The 25,538-nt window shown below is 38.7% G+C and overlaps 1 protein-coding gene across 1 annotated transcript in view; it reads left to right on the top strand.

Moving 5' to 3' along the window:
* The window catches only part of CSMD1 (CUB and Sushi multiple domains 1), a 1,828,277-nt gene that overhangs the window by 886,107 nt on the left and 916,632 nt on the right, over positions 1 to 25,538 (top strand). Inside the window, exon 4 of the mRNA XM_057537433.1 lies at positions 8,544 to 8,738. Within this exon, the coding sequence (XP_057393416.1) occupies positions 8,544 to 8,738 (195 nt within the window). The remainder of the gene's footprint in view (positions 1 to 8,543; positions 8,739 to 25,538) is intronic.

The following is a 25,538-nucleotide window of genomic DNA, read 5'->3' as shown; positions in this document are numbered from 1 at the left end:
CCTAGTTCTTCAGCTTTTTTTCCCATTAAACTGTCCCCAAGTTATTTCTAACATTACAGTTCTATTTCAAAACATTTCAGTTATATCAACACGAGCAGTATGGTGGTGGAAATGTCCCAGGTTTATACAGACGTGGGTTCATCTGTGTTACCTCAACCAAGTTCCCCATCTTCTTTATAGGTAAATTTGGAAAATGATGCCTCTTTGGGGAATTAGCAGTAGCATAGATGAAGTGTCTGTGTTTAACCCAGATGTTCAGCAAGTGCTAAATGTTATTATTTTAAGGTAATTAAAACTGTGATTTGAAGCACTGTAATAAATGTTTACCATCACCTACAGCCTTCCACTGGTAAAATTATAAGAATACACTTGGTCTTTTATAACTACAAATTGACCATTCTGCATTCATGTCACCTTGTCAAGATAGATACCCAGCAGCCCCCAGAGGCTACCTGCACCTGTGTGTTTCCTCCAAAACTCCTCCTTCCAAAGTGTTGCATGTCTGCATGCTTCATGTTTTACCTGGCCGGAAGTCCCCTCCAGCAGTCTGCTTGAAATAGAGCTAGAGATAGAGCTAGAGCTAGAGAGATATGTTTTTCCTCCCTTTAAGTCTCTTCCTTTGTTCAGACCTTCACAACTCCTTCTTACCCTCATAGTCTATCCACAAGCCTCTGCATCAGCTCTTAAGACGCTTTGTTGAAATTGTTTCCTCCTCTGCTGTCTCCCAGACTGCATGCCATCTCCAGGGCAGGATCTGAGGCATCTTCACCTTTGCAGTCCGATCACTGATAACAACTTGGAATGTATTTGTGGGGGAAAGGAGGTATGAAATATATTGACATTATTTGTTAACAGCTTTTTTTTTTTTTAATTATTAGCACCTTTAATTATTATTTATTTATTTATCCATTTTTTCGTCTGTGTTGGGTCTTCGTTTCTGTGCGAGGGCTCTCCAGTTGCGGCGAGCGGGGGCCACTCTTCATCGTGGTGCGCGGGCCTCTCACTGTCGCGGCCTCTCTTGTTGCGGAGCACAGGCTCCAGACGCGCAGGCTCAGTAGTTGTGGCTCATGGGCCTAGTTGCTCCGCGGCATGTGGGATCCTCCCAGACCAGGGCTCGAACCCGTGTCCCCTGCATTAGCAGGCAGATTCTCAACCACTGCACCACCAGGGAAGCCCTGTTTACAGCTTTATTGACGTATGATGTCTACTTTTGTCTTCAATACTTAAAGTTTCTTTTTCAGTTACTCGTGATGGAGTCTTAAGTGATTTATTTGAGATCTTTCTCCTTTCATAATATAAACTCTGTATGCTGTGACTTTTCCTAACAGCATGATTATCAATGCATCCCACAACTTTGATATGTTCTTTTAACATTTTCGTCTAGTTCAAAGATTTCCTAATACCCCTTTTGACTTATTTTTTTTTAACTATTGATTAGAAGTTGGTTGATAGTTTTGTTCAAGGCTTCTATATGCTTAGTGATTTTCTGTCAGTTAAGAGAGTAGTGTGGAAATCTCTAGCTATAACTTGGTTTTATTCATTTCTCCTTGCAGTTCTATCAGTGTTTGCCTCATGTATTTTGAAGCTTTGTTATTCGATACACAAATGTTTAGGATTGTTATGTTCACCCTTTCAACATTGTGAGATAACCCTCTTTATCCTTGGTTATATTATTTTGCATTAAAACTGTGTGATGTTAACATAGCAACTTAAGTGTTCTTTTGATTAATGTTAGTATTCTTTTGATTAATATTTCTCATTTTACTTTTGTTGCTTTGTGTCTTTAAAGTGTGTTTCTTGGCATCAGTGTATCACTGCCTTTTTGAAATCCAATCTAATAATCTCTGCCTTTTTCCCCCCACGTGTCTAGTTAACGTGTTTGATCTTTACCTTCTTCAAGACATAGAATACAATTATTATGACCATTTTAATGCTGTTGTGTACTAATTCAGCCATCTGTGTCATTTCTGGCTAATTTTTTATTCTTCTTTTTCCTCATTATGGATTTTGTCGTCTTGCCTGTTGGCATGCTTGATTGGACACCAGACATCGTGAATCTTAATTTGGAGGGTGTTGGATATTTTTGTATTCCCCAAAAGATTTTTGGATGTAGTTAAAGTTCTTGGAACAGTTTGGTCCTTACAGATACTGCTTTTTAAGGCTGCATGAGGAGTGAGTCAAGTTAGGAACCTCGGGTGAAAGTTTACGTAGGCGTTCACTCTCAGGTTGTGCCACTGACGATCCTGCAGTTGAATAACCCAGGTAGTGAGAGCCCCTCAGATTCTCCATGCAAGACCCCCTCACTAGCCTCTCCCTACTCTGATCCTGTTGCTTGTAAGATTTCTGGTACGTGACGCAGGCAGCATTCACTCTAGAGTGTGTTTTCCCCACTGCTGAGCTTAGAGCCTTCTCAGTACACTAACTTGTGTCCAGTGAAATGATGGAGGTTTTTGTTCTCATTGCTGGGAAAGGTATTCTTCTCAGCCCTGCAAGAATCCTGGGCACTTTTGCTTCTAATCCCTTGGTAATTCTTTCACTCGCCTTGGGTCATTTCTTTCCATACATGCATTAGTAAGAACTCACCCCATATTCAAGAGGGGCCCTCTGTAGGTCTCTGGAGCCCTCTTCCTCTGGTGAAATTTAGCTTCTCTGACACCCCGGGGCTCTCATCTCTGTCTCCTCAACTCAGAGAGACTGTCAGACTCAACCTGGGTTTCTACTCCCTGCACCTTTGGTCCCTAACTCTCTCCAAGAAATAAGCTGGAGAAATTTTAGGGATTCTCATTTAATTCCCATCTCTCAAGGGTCGTGTTCCAACACTGACTGATGTCCAATGCTTTGAGAGCCATTTAAAAAAAATAAATTTTGATTTGTTTTAAACTTCGTTAAAGCAGGAAGGTAAATCCAATACCTGACTCTAACTTAGCCCATAGAAGAAGTGTTATAGTGAGATTTTTAAAAATTTGAATTAATAAATGAACTGTGACTCAGAAAGAGTTTAGAATTGTTTTCTAGAATCATTTTAATTCAGTTTTGTTAACCATCCCTAGTGGTATTTAATGTAACATTTAACCTTTGGAGTGGGTCTTACTGTCCCTGTTATATGGATATCATGAATTAGAGAGTAAACAGAAGCATTATTTAGCACAGGGCACAGGTCATTTTGATCAGTTCCTGAGTGGTTGCTGACTTCTTTGCTCTCATTAATCTGATATCTACCAGGGCTTGTGGTCATGTTTGTTTTAATGTCCTTTTCAATTTTTAGAAATACTCTTACCTCATCATTATATAAATATTGAGCAACTGGTAATCAACTGAACGTCCATTTATTGAGTGTAAGGTTCACTTTTGAGAAGAAGAAAGATGGTCATAAAAAATTGTATATCTGCTTATAAGTCATTAATGAAAGCATTGGGGATCTACCTTGTGGCGGAAGTATAGGTAAATTTACCTGAGAAAATTAACGTACACGCAATTTTCTCTTCAGCAATTCAGTGATAATTGAAAAGTTCACCTGCTGTTATTTCTTGTTGCTGTGCTCTTTTTTGTATGTCAATCACTTACACTTAATTTTCCACCGTTGATTTTACCAGGCATCCATTCTTCCATGATTGCTTCTCAGCTGGACTCCTAGGCTCTGTTTGGTCTTGATCTTAACTTTGTGGCCATTTTTCTATTTTGTTTAATCATTATTTCCCTCCTCCCCCATGAACTTTGGGTATTCCAGAAGGTTTACATCTGGGCTCGCAATTATACTTCTTTTTTCTTCCCTCCACTGTTACTCTGTAAATCAGAGGAAACTTAGGAACTTTTCTGGTTGTCGCCTATTTTCTTGTAACTCTGGGGTACACCATGGAGACGGTGATTTTCCTGGGTCACCACCATAAATTCCTCCTCTTGTTGCTGTTTCTTCCTCAGTAGTTAACTCTTGATTTGCCATTTAGTTCCTTGATCATAGATTTACCGTCATTTATATCTGAATTGATGCCTACATTGTTTGGGGTGGTAGAGCTTCAGCTGCTCATAGATCCAGGTTAGTGAGGTGAAAACAGTGTCTCCCTTACACTTCAAGATACAAACCAATGAAAGATCAACCAGGAAAATTAAAGTGTAAGACCAATAAGCTCATCCAGGGGTCACCTGGCCATACATGCTTTACACTCCCCAAAACTCAGTTCACACAGTCAAAATCATTTTCCAGCGGGCATTTTTGTGTTCTCACTTCTTATAAGATTATAATGTCTTACAGCTGCCATTCAAAATCTTTTGAAAATCCAGCCTCTAAGATTTCAAGTGCCTGCCAACTTGTCATTTTCTTGTGTTAACTTTGTTACGCAGTCCCTCCTGACTCCTTTCTCCCATCCTGCAAATTTACCTGAGAGCTTGAAACTTATTTTTAAAAAGCCATGTAATCATTTTGCCTTCAGTTTTACCTGAGGAAACATCGTAACTCTCCCAAATCCTTATATTCCTTTTATTATATCAAACAAAGCTCTATTGAGAACACGACAGATTTAATGGCATTTTAATTATCTTTATTTCTTTTGATGTTGACAGCAGTTTCATAAGAAAGTTTATTGTAGTGCTGAAGGGCAGAAATGCTGGATCCCCCATGTGCAAATCCTATCACCAATACTTGCCAGCTGTGTGGCCATGAGAAAGTTGCTTAACCTCTCTGTGCCACAGTTTGTTCCTCTCTAAAAGGGGGATAATAATGGGACTGACTTCCTATATACTGTTAACATATATAAACCACTTAAAACCGTGTCTAGCTAATAGCACCTGCTGTATAAGTGTTACTAATTATTATTACATTAGAGCAGGAATAATGATAACCCACTGTGCTGGGTACTTTTCTGTAGCCACTTGCCACTCCTACATCCTTCATTTAAAAATGATCTTTCTGTTTTAATTTGGCCAAACTGTACCACTTTCCACCTTGAAGTATACTTAAAACTCACTTCCTCTTTGAGTTCTTCTCATCCAGATCCCGTAGCTTTGCAGGCATAGTAGGCATTTACACAGCCTATCTCCCGCAATGTTTTTCTTCACATGGAGAAAGAGACTCTGGAAGTGGATGGCCTTAAATTTCTCCCCCACCCCTAAGAAACCCTCCTTGCTGTTGTCACGAAACTGCTGTCTCTGTATCTTCTCGTCCCACCAAACGGCCACGCCACGATTCAGAGAGTCAGGACAGAGAATAAGTGTCAGGTTTCCAGATTTGAAAATCTAGCTTTCAAAGCATTCCGGAAGATGAGTACAGTGGATTGTTCTAATCCTTCCCAAAGGTTTCAGGAGGGAGTGGAGGGCAGTCTGTGGACACACACATCACGCATCGCTGGTTTCATTTCCAGGGGTGTATGTCAGGTGGGTGTTTGAGGTTTTATTTCCTTAAGCTGCAGTGAGACTCCTGGAAAGGCCAAGTGTAAACAAATAGTCTGACATTCACCCTCCGGGGAGCCAGCTTCCAAATGCACTTGGCTAATGAAATGTCATTAATTGTGCACATCCTGTTAAAAATGCTGTCGCTCCTCTGATGAATTTCAGACTTCTGTCCGCCAGCCTTTTGTCCCATTTCATGAGGAATATTAGTGACATATTTTATTTTAGTATCATGTTTTCACTTTTCTTCTGGAAAATGGCATCCATTTAATGATTGAAACAGTTGGGTCAAAGGTTTGATGTGATAGCCTAATTAAGTCATTGAATTGTGACCATTTGCACTTGCCAAAGCAGAAGTGTTATAGAGGGATTTTCAATGAGCCTAATTGGAATGACAGCCTAGGTTTCAAGCCCTGGATGTACAAACTTGGCTTCGTGGGATCTGATGGGTGGAAACCTGCCATGAGAGGAAAGCAGTGTGCCCAGAGCTCCTTTCAACATCCTTTCACAGCCACAAGTGTCTGCACTGGGTGCCTGATTCCCATCACCCTACTAGGAATTTCTTGAAGCATCTATGAGAAAGAGTGCACATTACTTCAAGGAATGATTAAAGCAAACTAAATGTAGAGTCCAAGTCAATTCAATAAGTATTTACTAATTAATGTGTCCTTATTGCTCTGGGAGACACCAAGAGACCTTCACCATCTTCAGGGAAACTGGTTGAAAAGTTAGTTCAAATAAAAATGGCAGAAGTGACAGTGGGGTTGGGTTTATTTTAAATTAGTTTTGTCCAGCCACTGGATTTTCATGTCTTGGCATTTTTTTGCGTGTCTGAGTCGTAAATCTTTGTGTAGACCTATAATCATTTTTGCCCATTTTTCACAATTTAAGATATTTTGATAATGTCTTAATGAAATGGCTGATGCCTCTGTAATATTATGTGCGTGTTTGCATTTTCGTGTTTGTTTGCAACTAGAAGTAAATGTTTTAAATCATCCTCAGTTACTTCTATTCTCTTGCTGACATTGTTCACATTAACATTTTAGTATTTTTTTCCTAAATTATAAGGTTGGTTGAAATAAAAATTTTCATTCTGGACAAGGAAGAAAAACACCAGAAGCATTTATATTCACATATTCCCCTCCAACTCCATCTCTTTTTCTCTCTCTGTTGATGATAGAAATTCAGCCCATGTCTCACATCCGTCTCTGATTATAAGGTCCCTAGCTCAGGCTGGCTGTTGGACACCCCAGGTCATAAAATAAAGTGATCCTCCAAGATAGAATTGAAAGTTTTCTACCTTAGGAAATCATAGACAGTTAAATTCCAGGCAGTTAAAAATGTTTTTAAACAACATTTAAAAAATAGATTTATTGCCTTAGGGATGGTGAATGTGGAATTAAAAACAATTTCTTTTTTATAAAAGACCCATAGATGATTATAGATTATACTGAATTATTTTCTATTATGTTATCAAACAGGTTTTTTTAGACTGTTTTCAGAAATTATTTTCGAAAAACTAGAACTGAGCAAACTGTGACTATATAGTGATTTCATAAACATGTCAGTAGTATTAAACATCTAAATTGTAGTATTTGTTTTCTAAGTGTTTCTATATAGTTTAGTTCGTATGTATTTAATACCAAAATAAAATTAATCTTGGAAATCAGTGAAATTCCCTCCCTATTCACTGGGAAACATCTATTTATCTCTCTGTTTACAAACAAAGAAAAAAGAAAAAGTGGTCTGTATTATACATATATACCAAAATGTACCCCTATACCAATGCAAAAAATTGGATACAGAAATAGAATAATTTTGTTCATTTGGAAATACTTTTTATTGGGAAATCATTTCTTTTTTATATGGTAGGATCCTTGGTTTATTTGAATTCTACATAATAGCAGCTAATTTACTGATGATATGCTAAATTTAAACCAGAAATATGGAGACAGTAGCCAACAATCATCAACTTCGTCTATTCAGCTTAATGGTGCCTCAATTAAGTTCAAAAGTACGTTCTATGAGTGTGAAACGGCATCGTGTCCATTAGGTTTCAAGGCAATTGAATTAGACAGAGAAGCCTATCGCTGTGAAAAGTGAGGAGGCCAAGAAAGACCAGAATCAAGGCTATCTCATTGAAATGCAAGTGAGACAGTACTTGGTTTGTCAAAACTGATACTTAAAACTTTGTTGTGAATCAGACACTCCAAATGCATAGAGCCTTACAGATGGCTTGGAATATAATAGTGGTATAATTTTTGTAAAAGTCTGATAGATTAGCAAATGACATTTTTAATTTATTATTATTATTATTATTATTATTTTTAGATAATCTTTAAAGACTGTTGCTTTTTTTTTTTTAATTTTATTTATTTATTTATGGCTGTGTTGGGTCTTCGTTTCTGTGCGAGGGCTTTCTCCAGTTGCGGCGAGCGGGGGGCCACTCTTCATCGTGGTGCGCGGGCCTCTCACCATCACGGCCTCTCTTGTTGCGGAGCACAGGCTCCAGACGCGCAGGCTCAGTAATTGTGGCTCACGGGCCTAGTTGCTCCGCGGCATGTGGGATCTTCCCAGACCAGGGCTCTAACCCGTGTCCCCTGCATTGGCAGGCAGATTCTCAACCACTGCGCCACCAGGGAAGCCCCTTAATTTATTATTTAATTCAGTTGTTTATCCATCAAACATTGATTGAACACTTACTACTGGTGTGTATCAGGCAGTGCTGGTCCTGGAGGAATAAGGAAAAACATGGCATGGTTATTCATTCATGCTGTATTTCTGTTCTTTGTTCAGATATCTATATTCTGCTGTATTATCTGATTTCTAACTATGTGGGACTGTAGGATCTCATAATTGAAAAAATAATCTAGATGTCATTTAGAACAGTGAATCTAAGCAGAACTGTATCTTCCCCTCTTAACAAAATCCACTTATTTATACTTTTTAAATACTTCTTTCCAAAAGTACTAAATTACAGATTTTACAAAACACAAATCCATTTCTCTGTTTAATTTTTCGACAAAATTAAGATAATTTTTGTCCTAGATTTGCTAACTTTAGTAGTTCAGAAGTGGTCCATGTCTTGCGATATAAATGGATCTCAGTAGAAAATCTTCCTTTAACTTATATTTCTTTCTCCTCTTTTTTTCTCCCAATAGTTTTACCCAGCCACACATGTGGAAATCCCGGAGAAATACTGAAAGGAGTTCTCCACGGAACAAGATTCAACATAGGAGACAAGATCCGGTATAGCTGTCTCTCCGGCTACATCTTGGAAGGTCACGCCATCCTGACTTGCATCGTCAGCCCTGGGAATGGAGCGTCCTGGGACTTCCCAGCCCCGTTTTGCAGAGGTAGGTGCTGTACAGGGAGGGTGTATGATGAGCTGACACCTGCACTAAGCAAATGGCTTTGGAATTGACATTGAAAAAGTTTCCACTTCACGAAAGCAAGACGCATCGCACTGGGTCTTCCCATGTCAGCTCATTCTGCTCCCTAAAGCAATATTGTACGTTACCTAAGAAACCACGGCTGCACCCTGTAAAGTCAGTAACAGATTTAGATATGTTCCTTAAACATCCAAATTTTTCTTCATCCTGTTTCTCAAACTTTGTGGACTTCTACATATTTTTATCACTTATTGTCATAGCATTCTAAGATTTAATGCACACATTTATGGCCTCTTTGCTGTGAAGTTTCCTTTTTTATCTTTTTCTCATTAAAAATGGCAGATACCCCTCGATAATTAAATTGTACCGTTGGAAGACTCTTTCAACACTCTTGGGCTTTGGAGATAGACCATAAAGGATTGCACTAGTGCAAGTGTTCCTCATTATGATTTGTTGCAAGATTAGAATCAGTTTTCTGGAAGCCTTGTGATTTTTAGCCTTTTCTGTGACATTGTTTTCCTGATCCAGTGACTTTAGGAAACAGCATACTTTGACCCTTAGGTTTTGACTTTCCTAACAAAAAACTCACTTTATGGTTTCAAATGTAAAAGTGTAGCTTACATTTATTGAGGTCTTAATGTAATTCAGAAAATGTGCTAAGTGCTTTACCTGAATCATATCACTGAATTCTCACAAAACTCCACTGAAATAATAAATACTCACACTCATTTAACAGGAAAAGAAGCACAATTTTAATTTTCAAAAGGTTCCAAAAGATAGCGTATGATGAGTTAAGACACAAACCCATGTCTGACTTTTTTTTATTGAATATTTGTTGATTTACAATATTGTGTTAGTTTCAGGTGTACAGCAAAGTGATTTGGTTATACCTATATATATGGATGTGTCTATATTCTTTTTTTCAATTATTTTCCATTATAGTTTATTACAAGAACCCATGTCCAACTTTTTATCCATGTATGAAATCCACAGCATTAGCTTAAGTCCTCATATCAAAATGTGTTGTTTTCATCAGTCTGTTTATATTTTCATCTATGCTATTTAATGAATACTTTTCTATTTTTTTTGTTATCTCTGTTACGTGTTGCAGTCTCATGAGATCTTCCCAATGCTACTTATCTTAGTTATGGCATATTGCTGCTGCTGCCGCTACTACTACTATTACTACAAGTACTATTACTACTACTGCCATTATTACTACAGCTGGTAACTAGTACATATTGATTGCTTGTTATGAGCAGGCATTACTTTTTCATGTGTAATCTTCATAGTAGGTATTTTATTAAAGAAGTATTTTACACGTGAGGCATCTGAGGGTTAGATGGGAAACATAACTTGTTCAAGGTATTCCAGCTGGTAATTACCAGAGGTCAGATTCACCATCTTCAAATCATCCCTGTGTCCTAGAGAAATTCCTGTTATGGATATTTTCTACCACACGCATCCATTACTCCTCCAGAAATGCTCATTTTCTTGCATGTTCCTCAGGTCTATTATCTCTCTCTTCTTTTTTTCCTTAGTGCTATTAATTATTTTACATCTTCTATTGTCAAAAGAGTGGTGTCCTCAAAATCCAGATTTCTGTGTCCCTTCCCTTGTCTTTTCACTGATTCCCTCAACTAAGTGATACTGTTTAAGGACTCTGTCACTTGGATATCCTAAATATATTCTTTTTTCCCTATTTCTACCACTGTGTATCTGATATTCACTCTGTGGAAACGTTGCAGTCACTCTCTCCATTTTTCCCTGCTTGCCCCTTTTATTCTGTCACTGTCTTTCACGTCTCCCCTTTCCCACTCCAACCATCCCGTTCCAGTTGTTTTTTCTTCTCACCCAGACCAGCTTCAAGTGGGTAAAATGAGCGCCACATCCAGAATCTCAGCCTTCATCCTACCCTCTCCTCCTTAGTCCCACTCCCAGCACACACGCCTTCATCATCACCTGTCCTCTCTCAGCCAGACCACTTCAGTGACTCAACAAGAATTAAGTGCAAACCCTTGAAAATGCTGCCCTGGAGCTCCATCACCTCGTCTGAACTGACTTGTCTGCTTTCATCCGTTAGTGTTCCCAGACACAGATGTTATGCTTCTGTCTCCACGCGAAGCTTTGCTTGGTCTGACTTCCCAAAAGCCAACTGTGTGCGTGTCTCCCAAGTGCTGTGTTCCTCACACCAAGCTGTTAGCTTGGCATCCCCTCCACGGTGGGAGTATTGACACCAGAAATCAGCAAACTCTACAAAGCAGGGTTTCTTCCCAAAGAGTTCCTTACCAGCTCACCACTCCATGCCTAAATCCAAACTTTCACTCATTTCTTCCTGTTCTGAAATTTTCCCTTTCATCTCCGTTAAAGCCATAAATCTTACTTAGTTGTCAAGTTCACACTTAAGCCCAAATTTTAGTCACTTTTTTTAAACCATTGCAGCCCCTTTTTAAATTCTTTAAGAAAACACAAGTCCTTTTGTCTTGAGCATTTATTTTGTTGCTATTTTATATTTTAACCTTATGTCTTCAGCGTTTCCTCAACTAGTTTGTAACCCCCCAGGACATAATTTACAGTCATAAAAACTGTGTGACTGTGTCCTTGCTTCTACCTTAAAATTAGCCGAATCCATAGCTATTTACCCCTAATGCTGTACCTAATCCTCCATTCAAACATTTAATAGAGGAGTGGAAATATGCTGGGCATCAAATGAGGAGTTATTATAAACTGGAAAATGCAAAAATAAATATTAACAGCAACTATGCCAGTTTCTGTTTTGCTCATACCTCCCCAAACATTTTCTTCTTAATTGAAGGGTCTTTACTAATTTCACAATTATAAAACTTACAAAGTCAAAGTTGATATAACAGCTCATAATCTTTCCTATGTTGTCACCAATTTATTAAATCCAAACCATATCAAGATGCTTTTATCATAATATTTTTCTTTTCTTCTATATTATAGATGATTAAATTTATGCTTAAATTTTGCTTTTTTCAGTGCTTGGGATAGTAACATTTCAAAGGACATTAAATTTGATATAATTATTTTATGTAACAGATTTGAAAGATACAACACAGTTTGCCATTGATTTTGGATAACTGGATCATAAAGAAAAAAGTCGATAATCTAATTCTTATAAATGTGTAGATGTGGCATATCTAGAGGAGATAAATTAATTTCAGCAATATGGACTTAGATAATTTTAAAAAATGAAATGAGTATATCTTCTGCTTCCCCAACATCCTAGTTATTTTGTTCCAGGAATTGCTTGAGGAGTCATTTTAAAGTGCTGCTAACACCACTGAATCTCTTTGCAATGACCTTTTCCTAGTGTTGAAAATTTTACATTGTAACTCCAAGTGGCAGTATTTAACCTGAACAATGACACTTAAATGTATCATTTCTAGAGTCACGTGGTGCTCTTTAAAGACAAAGGATATAGCCATATATTTAATAAAGTCAGTGCATAATGAAGTGGGAGGTCAGCCAGATTTACTTAAAACTGATTCCCTTAAACAGGAGACCAGCGTCAAACTGACTTCTTTCAAGGATGAGAGTTCAGATTGTCTCCTTCTGGAGGTGTGTTTTTGTCTTCCTCATTTATCCTTGAGTTTTCACCTAAATGTCTGTATCTTCCTTCATCTCCCTTCATTATTGCACATTGTTCCTCTTGTCTCTTCTGATCTTTACAAAGATGTACTGTTTCTGTATTTGCAGGTGTGGTGTGTATTTAGAGGAGAAACATAAAAGGGGAAAAGAAAAAAAAAAACTAGATATATTCAATGACGCATGCTCCCAACTCAGAATTTAAATGCCTTCTTAATTTATGTTTCCCCTATTCTATTATTAAATCACAAAGACTATAATGTCACGGTCCAGGAATTATCATAAATGACTTTGAGCTCCAGGATAATAGAGGGCCATAGCATAGGAAATCCAAAAGAGAAGGTATTCTCCTTGAATGGAAAATTCGCATGGTGGGTCCTTGTCTCCAGATTTGTGATAAGATTGTCCGAGAAGGCAGAATGGAAGTAGGTCAGGAGCTGCATTTGGAAAATGCTCCTTCGTAAGAAACCTATCGTCTGATGTGGAGAAATCCCCGGGGAGAAATGGTCCTGTCCTCACATTAGCCCACCATTAGGTGGGGAAGTTGTTCTTAAACCATCTCCCTTCGGTCCCTTCAGTGAGCATTTCCATCCACTCCAGCTCTCCAATTCTGGATCTCATTTTTGAAAGCATTAGTGTGATCTTACGTCAACTGTCTTATTCCATGGATATATTCACATAGGAAATGTATATACGTTTGGGGACATGAGCTATCTCTGGTCCTGGAAAAGGCTAGGCTCCTTTACGCACTGGGAAGATCATAGGATGGTTGCATTAGGCATATGCCGCCTGAAATAAGCCAGCTCTAAGCAAACACTAGTCCCCTTAGCCAGAGATGCCTGCTCCCCCTTCCCCGAACATTACCTTCTGATATGCCTTAATTCTTTCAATGATGGAGCACTTTGTATTTGCAAAGTATGCTTCAGAAAATAATTCTTAGCAGCTACTGCAGAGCTGAGATCCCTAAAGTCATAGCTCTGGACATTCCCATTTATAGGCTGTCCTAAATAACTTATTTTTGTATATTCTACACTTCATAGATTAGCCTGTATTAACATTATGTGCACGACTCATATGAACTACCATAGAAAGGCATCTAAAAGTCATATGTATGCAATGTCAATTTGTAAATATGCTGAAACCCACAAATGTATGATCCTGTGTATACCTCAAATCACCTTGAGATGTATGCAGGGAAAGTAATAGTAGTCTTGTATTGAAGGTAAGGAAATAAAGCTTCAATTGTGTTGACATATGTTGGTTTATGACTTGAACTTTGTAGCAAGACAGCTGTCCTAAATTTCTCAGTTTTAAGTAAACTGTTACTAAATTTGATTAAGTAGCATTTGTACATAATTTAAAAATTTAATAATACTGAAGGGATTATAGTGAAAAGGAACATCCTATTGAAACACCCATACTCTTAGGCTGTAGACATTTCAATAAAATTTAACCATTTTTGTCATTATTATCTTATATCTGCTTATACTGTTCTTTTCTGCTTTATCAAGTTAAAACTTTTTAAATTGACATCTTGCAATGAGTGTCACTGTAATTTTATCACTCCATTCACCATGTCTTGTTTCTTCCAATTTAATTCAGATTTCTAAACATTATAAATCTGAATAATGCACTTGACCGTTTATACCTTATTTCTTTGATTTTTGACAGCATCTTTCGCCTGTGCACTGTATAAGATGTGACTATCATTGCCTCTGCTCTTTCCAGTAAATGTTCTAATACTTTCCTTCCTCTATGTTCTCTCAGCTGTAATAGCACTTCTGCAGGATCAAAGTTGTGAACGTGTACGTTTTATTCTATGATCATAATTAAGTCCTTCTTAATTTGCCTGAAGGCTGGATGGCAATAAACAGCATTTGTGTTATTACAACTGTGTACATATTGTTCCAACATCTTCATCCCTGTGCCACTCAAAGAGAGTTCAGAGCAGATCAGGGTTCTTTCTTAGCCTCAATTATTCATAATAATGCCACAATTACTTTTTTTTTTTTCCACATTTGGACCAAGACTTTCCTGTTCTGCTTATTTAGTTAATGTAACATTAGCAGGCTCCAATGTTACTATTGTCTGCTCGTGTTAAACCCCAAATGAGTATTTCTGACTGGTGGTTGGTTCTGATTTAGCGGTGATTTGGGGACTTTCGTGTCTGGCTTTCAGTCAGGGCTGGCAGCTTTGTCTCCATCCACTGGCAGAGGGAGGAAAGAGCCTGGGGTTGTTACGGGCAGGCCTCCCACGCGTATACTGCACTGGTTAGACTCAGTCGTGTGGACGTCCCTAACTGCAAGGAAAGCTCGAAAGAAAAGGAAGAAGAAAAAGCAGATTTGGTAAATGGCTGGCCTATGCCCTGACTGCCTTCTATTTGTCCTAAATTTTTGAGTTATTTTTTTTCCCCTTGTTGATTTATAAAACTTATGTTTCATCCCAATAATCCAGATATCTTCTACTTTATACTTATTTGAATTATTGCTGGGAATGAACTCTATTCTTCCTGAAGGTCACTGACTTACTTCTCTAACGTAAACCAGATTGCATGGTATTTTGCATACACTTGTCTTCTGCGGTTCCTGAAATCTCGGTCATCACCACCCTCAGCACATTGTGCATTCGTCCCCTTGTCTGTACCCCTTTTGCCCTCATTTCCCCCAATCCATCGGTTCCCTCTCCCTGTTCTCTCAGAGGGCCCAGCACTGGCTTGTAGGTCTGTTATCAGGCAGTGTTTCTGACACTTCTTCACTGTTCCACTCAACCTGTTCACTATTTTCTAAATCCTGTCTTCTTCTCTCTTTGTTTCATCTCAGATAGTTTCCTGAGAAAGGTTGCTTTGGAGGAAAACCCTTTGAGCTTTAGCATGCCTGCAAATAGCCTCTGTCTGCATCCGTACTGATGGCCAGTCTAGCTGAGTATAAAATTATACATGGAAACCATTTCCTCCCAGAATTGTTAAAGTATCGTTTCATTATCTTAAGCATATTATTGGCTTCTGCTTGACAAAAAATATTCCAAACTAGAAAAGTAATAAGTTTTCCAGGCATATGTCAAAAAAGAGAGAGAGAAAAAAAAAACAGGTCTTTAAGAAAGCATCCACAAGTGAAACATTATTTGAGGGAAGATACTATATTCATAACCTTTTGGAGTAGAAGGATAACATACAGCACGGGGAAAAGCCAAAGACGTTCAGAATGAGCTAGGTTGTAGCCCAGAGCATCCTTCTTCTGTGTGATGGAGCTGGTGGTGGGGGGCAGTGACCATCACCATTCAGGCAGGGACTCGAGGCTGTTCAGCTGCCACACGCCTAACCAAGAAAAACTCCCAGTTCCTCAGTATTTAGATCAGTGCCGTTCGCTAGAAATATAATGCAACCCACAAGTGGGAGCCAACTATGTAATTAAAATTTCCTAATAACGACATTGATAAAGTAAAAAGAAACAGGTGCATTTAATTTTAATAATGCATTTTATTAACCCAGTGTAGTCCAAAGATGACCATTTCTACACATAATCAGTATAAAATATTAATGAAGTAGTTTGCACTTTTTCCCTAGTCTTTAAGACCTGGTGTGTATTTCACAGTTACATCATTTCTCAAGGTGAGATAGCCACATGTTCTCATTAGCTATGTATGCTAGTATCTACTATTTCAGACAGCTCAGACTTAGCAAGCAGAAGAATTTTAGTTTTCTTTTTTTCTTTCCACAACAGCTGTTAATGTATGCAGAGTTCTGGTGCTGTGAGAACATGTCACTTTCACTTATGATGTAGGGTTCAATATACAGTTGTAGTTTTATGATAAGGACTCATAAGAAAATGGGTCTGAAATATACACATCTATGCCACTCTCTGATTGGAAGTCTCCCCTTTAACTTCTTGGCAGTTGCTGAAACAGATCTGAGCTGAATAGTATCGGAAAGGAGAAGCCTATTTTTACTATTACTTTTAAGCAAAAGATCATGGTGAGCCTAGCTCTCCAGTAATCCAAAAAGATTTCTCAAAAGGAATCTCATTTCAGATACTATCTTACTTTGGGAAGAAATGATACTGGGATCTAATGAATGAAGATTATGGGAAACTTTGAAGGAGAGGCTAATTAGCTAGTGGAGTTGGCAAAGAATTGAAAACAGCTTTGTGTATGTGTGGTTTCAGATGTATAAAAGAATAAAAATAAGAGTGACTCGAGGGCAAAAATAAACTAGATTCAGTTCTGGGACCTAGCGGTTATGACCTATGTTACCGTAAGTACATTGGATTCCTCTCTCACACTTCTTTTCCATCTGTAAACTACTACATATACTACGGTAAGATGTTCATACAGCAACCTAGCTACAGAGACCACATACCCAATTTCTACACAGTATTGTCAATAGAAAAGCAAATGTTTTGAAAAGATGATATTCTCGGTGTTAGTATGAGGATTAAGTGAAATGACATATGCAAAACATCCTGCAAAGTCTTTAACACATAAAGAAGGTGAATAAAGCACAGGTGATAGAGCATGATGTTTATGGGCTGTGCAGTGTTATTTTCTCTCTCTGTTCTCAATTTTCCTACCTGTGTAATAGTACCTATTTCACAGGTCTGTTGTAAAGATTAAATGAGATAATCCAGATAAAATCCTTAACAGAGAACTCGACACAGTGAAGTTCTATATGTATTAGCTGTTATGATTACTGTTTCTATCTTCTCCCCGCTCCAGTTTTGAAAGCAAATTCAGATTTCAGATTTAAGTGATTGGAGACAAATGGCAAAAAATTTGAAAGTAAATTCATATAGATTATAGGATCTCAGTGCTAGTAGCTCTTAAACAAATGGCTTTTCTGCATTACTGAAATTCTTTGGGGAAAAAAAAACAACTACCAGGCTGATTTAAGAAGAGAAACTGAATGAATAGAGACTCAGACAAAGAGCCAGTTAAGTGCCTGCTAAAGGGTGAGTCCGTGTCAGGACAGGTCATTGTGTTTTATGTGTCACTACTTGGACTGCAATAAAGAGACAAAAACCACATATACAGCGTGCGTGTTGATACACATATGCATATAAATAGCATGACAGTATCGAAAGTGTAGATTTGGTAATAGTCAGATGGAGATTATTTCTAGATTCCTTTTCCTTAAGGGACTAATCAATCAACCTTTTTCTTAAGGGATTAATCCATCAAGTTCAACGTATTTTTAATAAGGAACACATGGAGGAGCATCTGTTATCTAATGATAGACACTTCAGCTTGGTCACTCAAATTGTAGATTTTTAAGAAAAAGATGTGATGATAATAAGTTAAACCTGTAGCAATGACCAAATGTCAGACATCATTTACATGCTTTACAAATATTCTTGTGTTTAACTTTCACAATAACCCCGCAAGTTTTATATTATCAGTTTTATATATGATCCTGTTTTTCAGTCAGAGACTCGGGCACAGAGACGTGAGGTGACTTTTCTGAGGTCACACAGTAGTGAATGGGAGAGTTAGAATCTGGACCTGGTGTCTTATGCCATTGGGCCCTGCAATGCCCTGCTCATTCCCTTTTAATTTATGAGAATAAAAAAAAATAGGTTCCTTTAAAGAAGGAACTTACATTTTCATTGGGGAACAAATATTTGAAGTTGGATTAGACAAACAAACATTTGCTTCTTGAGGGATTGGTGCTTGAGCCCTGAGGAATCTGGGAAGGGGCGGAGAGAACACAGCTTGTCTGGGGATGTCCTGCTTCTGGGGGTGAAGCGTGTGCCTTGGTTTTCTCCGGGGGAGATGGAAGTTGGTGGTCTCCAGCATCCTCCCGTTTCTCCACCTGTTCCTTGTGCAATGCAGGAGAAAGAGTCTGGCAGACCTGCAGGCCCTTCAGAGATTATGAGCCTAAAAAGAGAAATATGAGGGCAGTAAGATGCCGGCAGGGAAGAGTGACTGCCAATCTCAGTATTTTCTGCAGAAGCCTGTGGTTCAAAGCAAGCACCAGCTAAAACTGTTTTCTGTGGGCTTGATGGGAGCTACCACCAGCAACAGCCTCAGGGCTTTCAGATGAAAAACATGATGTATAAACCCAGCTCAAGAGAGCCTTAAGCCCAAAGAGAGCTGTTTGGCTGTAGGATCTTTCTCGTTTTATTTTAAAGGCTAACATATGACTTGCTGCAGCTGTTTCTTTGTAGAGTAAGTCAATCTTGGAGCAGAGGAGGCAAGCAGGGGTCCATTTTCCCAAGTCAGATGGTCTTCCTTCTCTGGGGAAGGCTTCTCTTTGCATGAAGTTGGTCCTCTTTCCTCTTTCTCTGTCGCAACCCTAAATCCTTCCCTACCGCCAATTTGTCCTCCCAGGGGTTCTCATCTGGGGGCAGAAAGGTGAGGCCTGAAGGATGGTGCTGGCATCTGGGCTCCGAGAACCCGCAGGGTACTGGTTCCAGGCACAGTGGTGTTAGGAGGCCCTTGAGACCAGATATAAGCTCCCTGAGACGTGGTTGGCCAGTAACTCTTCCCTCCTTATTTTCCATTTTTGGCCAACAGAATCTTTTTCAGCCACTATGAATTACTAAAGAAGGAAAGCCAGGGGGAAGTAGAAATAGCATGGCTAAGCATTTTATTTAGACCAAATCTCTGCGGCAGGTGTTGTGTTATGAACTTGGCATACGTTCATTTATGTTATCGCGTCCAAAAGTGTTCAAGGTTAATATTGATACTGAGAGTTTGCAGGTGAGGGATCTAACTCCCTGAGATGTGAGGGATGCTGTCCAGGGCTGCAGAGACAGTAGGTGGTAAAGGCCATTCTCACTTTGTGCCTCCTGCTTGGGGTGGTTAAGGAGAGGTGTTTTTGTTTTTTTCCTTTTGTTCTATTGAGAAGCATGATCTGCAAACCATTGAAAAATAACCATAAGTGCGTTATGATCATTGACTAAAACTGCTTACTCACCAAGACTCTAACCTTGTTTCTCTCTGTCTCAACAAAAGCATTTAAGATAAATATTCACCTACAAGTGTCAAAACACAGTGTCACTATTACTTGAGAGTTTTAAAGAGTGTAGGATATGGCAGCTGTTTTGCTTTTTTTAAAGAGTTGACGGATTTTATGCATTTCGGGACAGTTGTATTTCCTTGGAAGGATGACTGAGAGTTAGCATGCAAAGATGCCACCAAATAAAGTACCAGGAGCAGTCTCAGCAATACCTTTAATAAAACATGGTAAATAATGGATGTCAGTGTTTCATTTGGAACTGCCTAAAGCTGCAAATTTCTTTAATTGATAAGCCTTACACAATGTGACTGGAAATGACAATATGGCACTTGCCAGCGCTTTATGAAATGTCACTCAGGGTGTTTAATTGCAACATTCTGCCACTAGTGATGATGGGGAAGAGAAATACTGGGAGAACATGTAGCTGGAGGGGAGGAGAAGGGAGAGAAGTCATGCTTTTTGTGGGTACCGATCAATTCTGTGATATTTAAAACACAGCTGGGTTTTTATCAGTTATGTTACAGAGGTAACATTGTAAAATGAATCTTAGATGATCTTTCTTGTCAGGACCAAGCATTGCAAAGTAAGATTGAATGAGGTAGTCTTCATATAAGAAACCCAGATCTAAATAAAGTTTGAATGGCTTTAGACAATTTAGCTTTCAGCACTTTTCTTGCATACTGTGTAATAACCAACTCTAAGTCTTACCAAAATTGAAAAAAAAAATCGAAAACATATGTCAACATTATTATAGTAAATCTGGTCTACATGGTTTGCATTTCACTATGATACAAGGCTTTCTGATAAGCACTTTTTTTAAATATATATTATCTCATTAAATACAATCTTGGAACTGGTTTAAAGCACAGTCATAAGTGCCTGTATACAAATCATTTTGTGGATCAATTTACAGTATTTTTCCATGATTTGTTTTTCCATGTAAGTACCATATTAGGTTGCAGGGCTGAAGTTGTCTAGTGCCCCAAAAAACACATGTCCAATTAAATGCCATTCATTGAGACAGGCAGTGAAGGAAGTGTTTAATAGCGAGGACTTGGTCATTCAAGGTCCTGCTTTCTTACTTACTAGCTCGACATCATGGACAAGCTGTCTGCAAAACCTCTGGTTCTGCATCTGTTGAATTGGATTAATGCTACTTTTTTTTTTTTAAATAATTGAAGTACAGTTGATTTACAACGTTGAGTTACTTTCAAGTGCAGAGCAAAGTGATTCAGTTTGGATTATATATATATTATATAGCTGGATTAAAACTACTTTTAATTTCATGGGACTGGTAAAGTTTAAATGAAATGCTTGAAATACTTAATACCAATAATAGCTATTATTGAAATCATTATCATTGAAGAGCTAGAATGGAATAAAAATGGAGACCGAAGGAGGCCAATTCATCCTCTGAAAAGCTCTTAGAGACTGAAGTCATAGAGCATAGTGCATTGTTTTCTCTTTTTAAGATTGGTATTAAGTCATAAACATTTCAATTTTAATTGACAGCATTTTCTTCTCAATATCCTCAATATTATACAAACTAATAGTTCTCTCTCTCCCCATAATTGAACATAATGAGTGTTTCCAGTGTTTGCTTCTACACATAATGCTATAATTAGTGTCTCTGTACATATAACATTGCTTTTGTTTCTTCTGTTTGATTATTTCCTAAGGATAGAATTCTCAGAATGTTATTTATGCTTTGCAAATTTGCTGAACAAATTTCCATGCCGCAAGTATTTTCACTACAGTTACTCTTGGTTTTGATGTTAGTATTTCCTTTTAATTTGCTGAGAATTTACTAGCATTAAAATGATGCCCCAAAGTTGTTTTTTTAAATTTCCAGTAGAATATATTTGCTGTCTATTTGTGTTTGTTCATTTGTTCTTTCAAGAAACGTTTGTCCAGGAGAGACAAGATGTCAGATACATTTAACAGTCAGGTCACTAGACTTTTTCTGTCAAGGGCCAGATAGCAAATATTTTATGTGTTTCAAGCCATATGGTCTCTGTTTCCTCTACTGTAGTCAGTCATTTTAGAGCAAAAGTCTCCAAAGACGCTACCTAAACAAATAGGCATGGCTGTTTCCAGTAAAACTCTATTTACAGTAACAGATACTGGGCTGTGTGTAGCCCACAGGCTGTAGTTTGCTTACGTTAATTCTTCGCTGGGGCTACAAAGTGAACAAAACAAGAAAAATGCCAACCGCCATGAGAATATCTTAATGGGTAGAGGTAGACCATATAAATCGAAAAAAAAAAGAGTAAAAACAAATATGTCACATATCCAATCGTAGTACCTGTTCACAGACTCTCTCACTAAGACAGTGACATTTGATTGAGCTGTGGTGACCAGTTGCCTGGTTTGCCCTGGACTGTCCTGGTTTTAGCACCGGAAGCCCCATGTCCTGGGAAACCACTACCTTTGGCCAAACCAGCATTATTTGGAGCCCTCAGAGAGGTGAGAGATTAAACTGTATGAGAATGGCAAGAGCATGGTCCAGATCAAGGAAACAGCCAGGGTTTTGGTCCTGAGTGACCCCAGGGTGAGTGGAGAATAACGCAGCAGCCAGTATGGTGGAGCAGACCGGACAGTGTGTGAATCTGGGAGAAAAGGTCAGAGAAGATGGGCGTTGAAAGATCCTGGGAGCCCTGTGGACCATCATACAGACTTTAGCTTCTATTCTGAGCAACATGGGAAGACACTGGAGGGTTTTGACAAGAGAAGTGGCATCATCTCATTTTGAACATAAGAGCCTTATGCTGGCTGCTGTTTGAGCAAAGAGTATGTGGTGGGAAGGTCAAAGTGAGAAAACCTGTTAGGAAGCCCCTGCAGTCTTCAAGGTGAGGGATGATGTCATGTTGAGAGACAGTAGGAGCAGGGAAGGCTGCAAAATGCATTTGGGTTAAGAATACAGCTTAGAAGGGTCAACTTTTCAGAGAGACTTCTCTGAAGACCTACTGAATAGTAGGTTCCCTCCCGCCTCTGACCCAGGGCATTCTTTATCCTATCATTCTTATTCTTTATCATTGCATTAAAACAAAAACAAAAACTTATAGATTTCATTTTTTCTAGCAGTTTTAAGATTACAGAGAACTTGAGCAGGAACTAGAGAGCGTTCCTGTGTACTAATTCCTCTGCCCCCTGCACAGTCTCTCCTATTCTTAATATCTTACATTAGTGTGGTACCTTTGTTACAACTGATGAAATGATATCGATACACTTTGACAAATGCATAATGCCATATATCCGCCATTACAGTATCATGTAGAATGGCTTCACTGCCCTTAAAATCCTCTGTGTCCCACCTGTTGATCTCTCCCTCCACCAGAAACCCTGGTAACCCCTGATCTTTTTACTGTCTCTATAGTTTTACCTTTTCAGAATGTCATATAGTTGAAGCCATACAGTATGCAGCCTTTTCAGATTGGCTTCTTTCTCTTCGCAATATGCATTTAAGGCTATTCCATGTCTTTTTGTAGTTTGGTAGTTCAATTCCTTAGTTTTCTGAATAATATCCCATTATATAAATGCAACAGAGTTTGTTTATCCGTTAATCTATTGAAGGACATCTTGGTTGCTTCCAAGTTTTAGCAATTATGAATAAAGCTGCTATAAAAACAAAACAAACAAACAAACAAAAAAGAATACAGTTTAAAGAAAAAGCCAGTAGAATTTTATGACGCAGTGGTTACAGGATATGAGAGAAACAGGAGAGTCATAGATGACACCATTTTTATCTAAGCCACTGGAAGAATGGGGTTCCTATTTACTGAAAGTGAGAAAGCTAGGGAATTTCAGATTTGGAAAAGGAAAGGTCAAGAATATGATTTGGGGGTTAGTAAGTCTGGAATGCTATTTAGACATCCATATGGATATGCCAAGTTGGCAGGTGGATACAAAAAACTGAAATTCAAGAGAGATCTGAAATTGAACTACAAATTTGAGAACTGTCAACATATTTACCATATTTACATCCACATAACTGAAACTAGATGAGATCACCCAGGTAGTAAATGCAGTTAGGAAGAAAAGAGGTCCAAATACTGAATCCTGGGCACTACACCAAGGATTGGGAGATGGAATCAATATAATGAGGAGATTGAGAAGAAATGGTCAGTAAGATTAGAGGCAACCATGTGTGTAGTATATAAAGTAGTAGTGAATAAAAGCATATGTACACATTGTACTAGTGTCTTTTTTTTTTTTTTTATTTTGTTGCTATACTATACCTTTGTATGATGTAATCATTGGTGGAAAATGGAAGACGGGTACACAGAATCACCCGGGACTATTTTTGCAACTTCTTATGAATTTGCAATTATTTCAAGATAAAAGAAAGCTTTAAAAGTATATTGAGAAAAGTCCTTCAAGGAGGAGGAGATGGAGAACTGTGGGATGTTGTTGAGTGCTTGTATAAGATAAGAACTGAGAACTGACCGTTGGATTTGTTGGTGTGGCTGACGTGAGAAGAGCAGTTCTTGTGGACCAGTGAGGACAAAATCCTGACTCAAGTGGGTTCAGTAGAGGATGAGAAGAAATTAAAGATTGCAAGTATATTTCTTGAGATGTGTTGCTGGGAAAGGGATTTTTATAAATAAAGTTAAAGGTAGATATGGAGTCTGGAAAATAGATGTGGAATCAAAAGATAGTTGCTTTTCAAAAAACGTTTTTGAATGGGGAAAATTATAACATGTTTGTGTGCTGAGAGCAGTTCTCCAATAAAAAGGGTAAATGATCATTTGTTGGGAGGTTTGGCTTAGAAACTTGTTCAGGGATGAAAGCAAGAGCACAAACGGAATTAACCCTAGGTTAAGAACGTTTAGCATTCATATAGGAAGGAAATTTTATGAGCAGAAAAGCAGATAGGTGATCAAATATGGTGTCAATAGATTGTAAAATTTCTCTTTTGATTGCTTCTATTTTCTTAGGGAAATAGAAAACAAAATCACCATGTAGTATTAAGAATGTGGTAGGAGATGCTGGCAGGTGGATGAGGAAGAGGGTACAAAATGGTCATTCCCCCCGAACGAGGACTGAATGGATGACGGGAACAGAGTAGGAATGTCATCATTGAAAGCCAGCTTGGATGTGGTCCTTAATTTAAAGCTAGACCCATCAGTGTATTTTTGTTTTGGGTTTTTCTCCAGCCATGTTTACCATGGGAGAAAATGTGGATTTGCCCTGATTTGAGTCTAAGGTGTTGACAGAGGAGTTATGGCAGACACAAGGAAGTGACTGAAATGATGGCCATGAAATCTGAGGATGGCAAGGGGAGAAATGGGGACATGAGGGGCCTGAGGGGAAGGAAGTGAAAAAATGTCAAGATCAGGGAACTGTAGGTCTATCAGTGTCAAAGAATTATTGAAGTTAAGGTATTTGAGGCAGTGACCTGGAAATATAGAAAGTGGAGGTCTGAGAATGGGACACCCCACACTGCCGCTCTGGGAAATGATCATTTATTGGTATTGAGAAGATGAAGGGTGATGGTGGGAATGAATGACTGTGTGGGGTTAGGTTTTTGGAAGAGGGGCCGAATGAACTGAGAGGCCAGTATTCAGAAGATGATCCAACTCGATACCGAAATCAGCAAGAATCAAGACAAATGTAGAGCTGGAGAAACTGATAGTGAGCCAGAAGTAAAAATCTGCAAGGTCTAATGGGGCTGCCCAAGGGATGTTGTAGATGACTCCAGGGAAGAAGGTATTGGATTCTGAGGACGAGAGACTCCACGCTGGGGAAAGAACAAAAGTAGTCCAGAAGTCGTAATGAGATGCGTGTTGGTGGGCATGTAGTCCAGCTCTAGAGACAGTGGCACTTGGGCTATGGATGCTGAACATTGACCTTGGGGAGGATTTCATGATACAACATTCTCAGAAGACAGCCGGCTTCCATGAGAAAGAAGTGAAGGGATACCTCAGAAGTGGCTGAGACGCAGGAAGTTTTGCTGATAGTTGACCTTGAGTTTCAGAGGACCTAGCAGAAGGGTTTTAAGAGCTCGGGAGAGGTAGGGGTCAGACACGTAAGCTTTGTAGATCTTTGAGCGAATGAGGGTCTGAGGGGATGAGGGGTGACCTAGGAGACCAGCGTTTCTTCCAGTGTCTTCAGTACCTAAGGATGAAGGATGTAAGAGGTTAACCTCCTGATGGTCTCAGGTGTAACATAGGTGGTGGCGAGGCTATAAGAACAGTAGCAAA

Source organism: Balaenoptera acutorostrata, chromosome 21 (genome assembly GCF_949987535.1).
Source record: "Balaenoptera acutorostrata chromosome 21, mBalAcu1.1, whole genome shotgun sequence".
Taxonomy (NCBI): domain Eukaryota; kingdom Metazoa; phylum Chordata; class Mammalia; order Artiodactyla; family Balaenopteridae; genus Balaenoptera; species Balaenoptera acutorostrata.
Note: the sequence above shows the minus strand (reverse complement) of the source record. Positions and strands in the feature narration are given on the sequence as shown.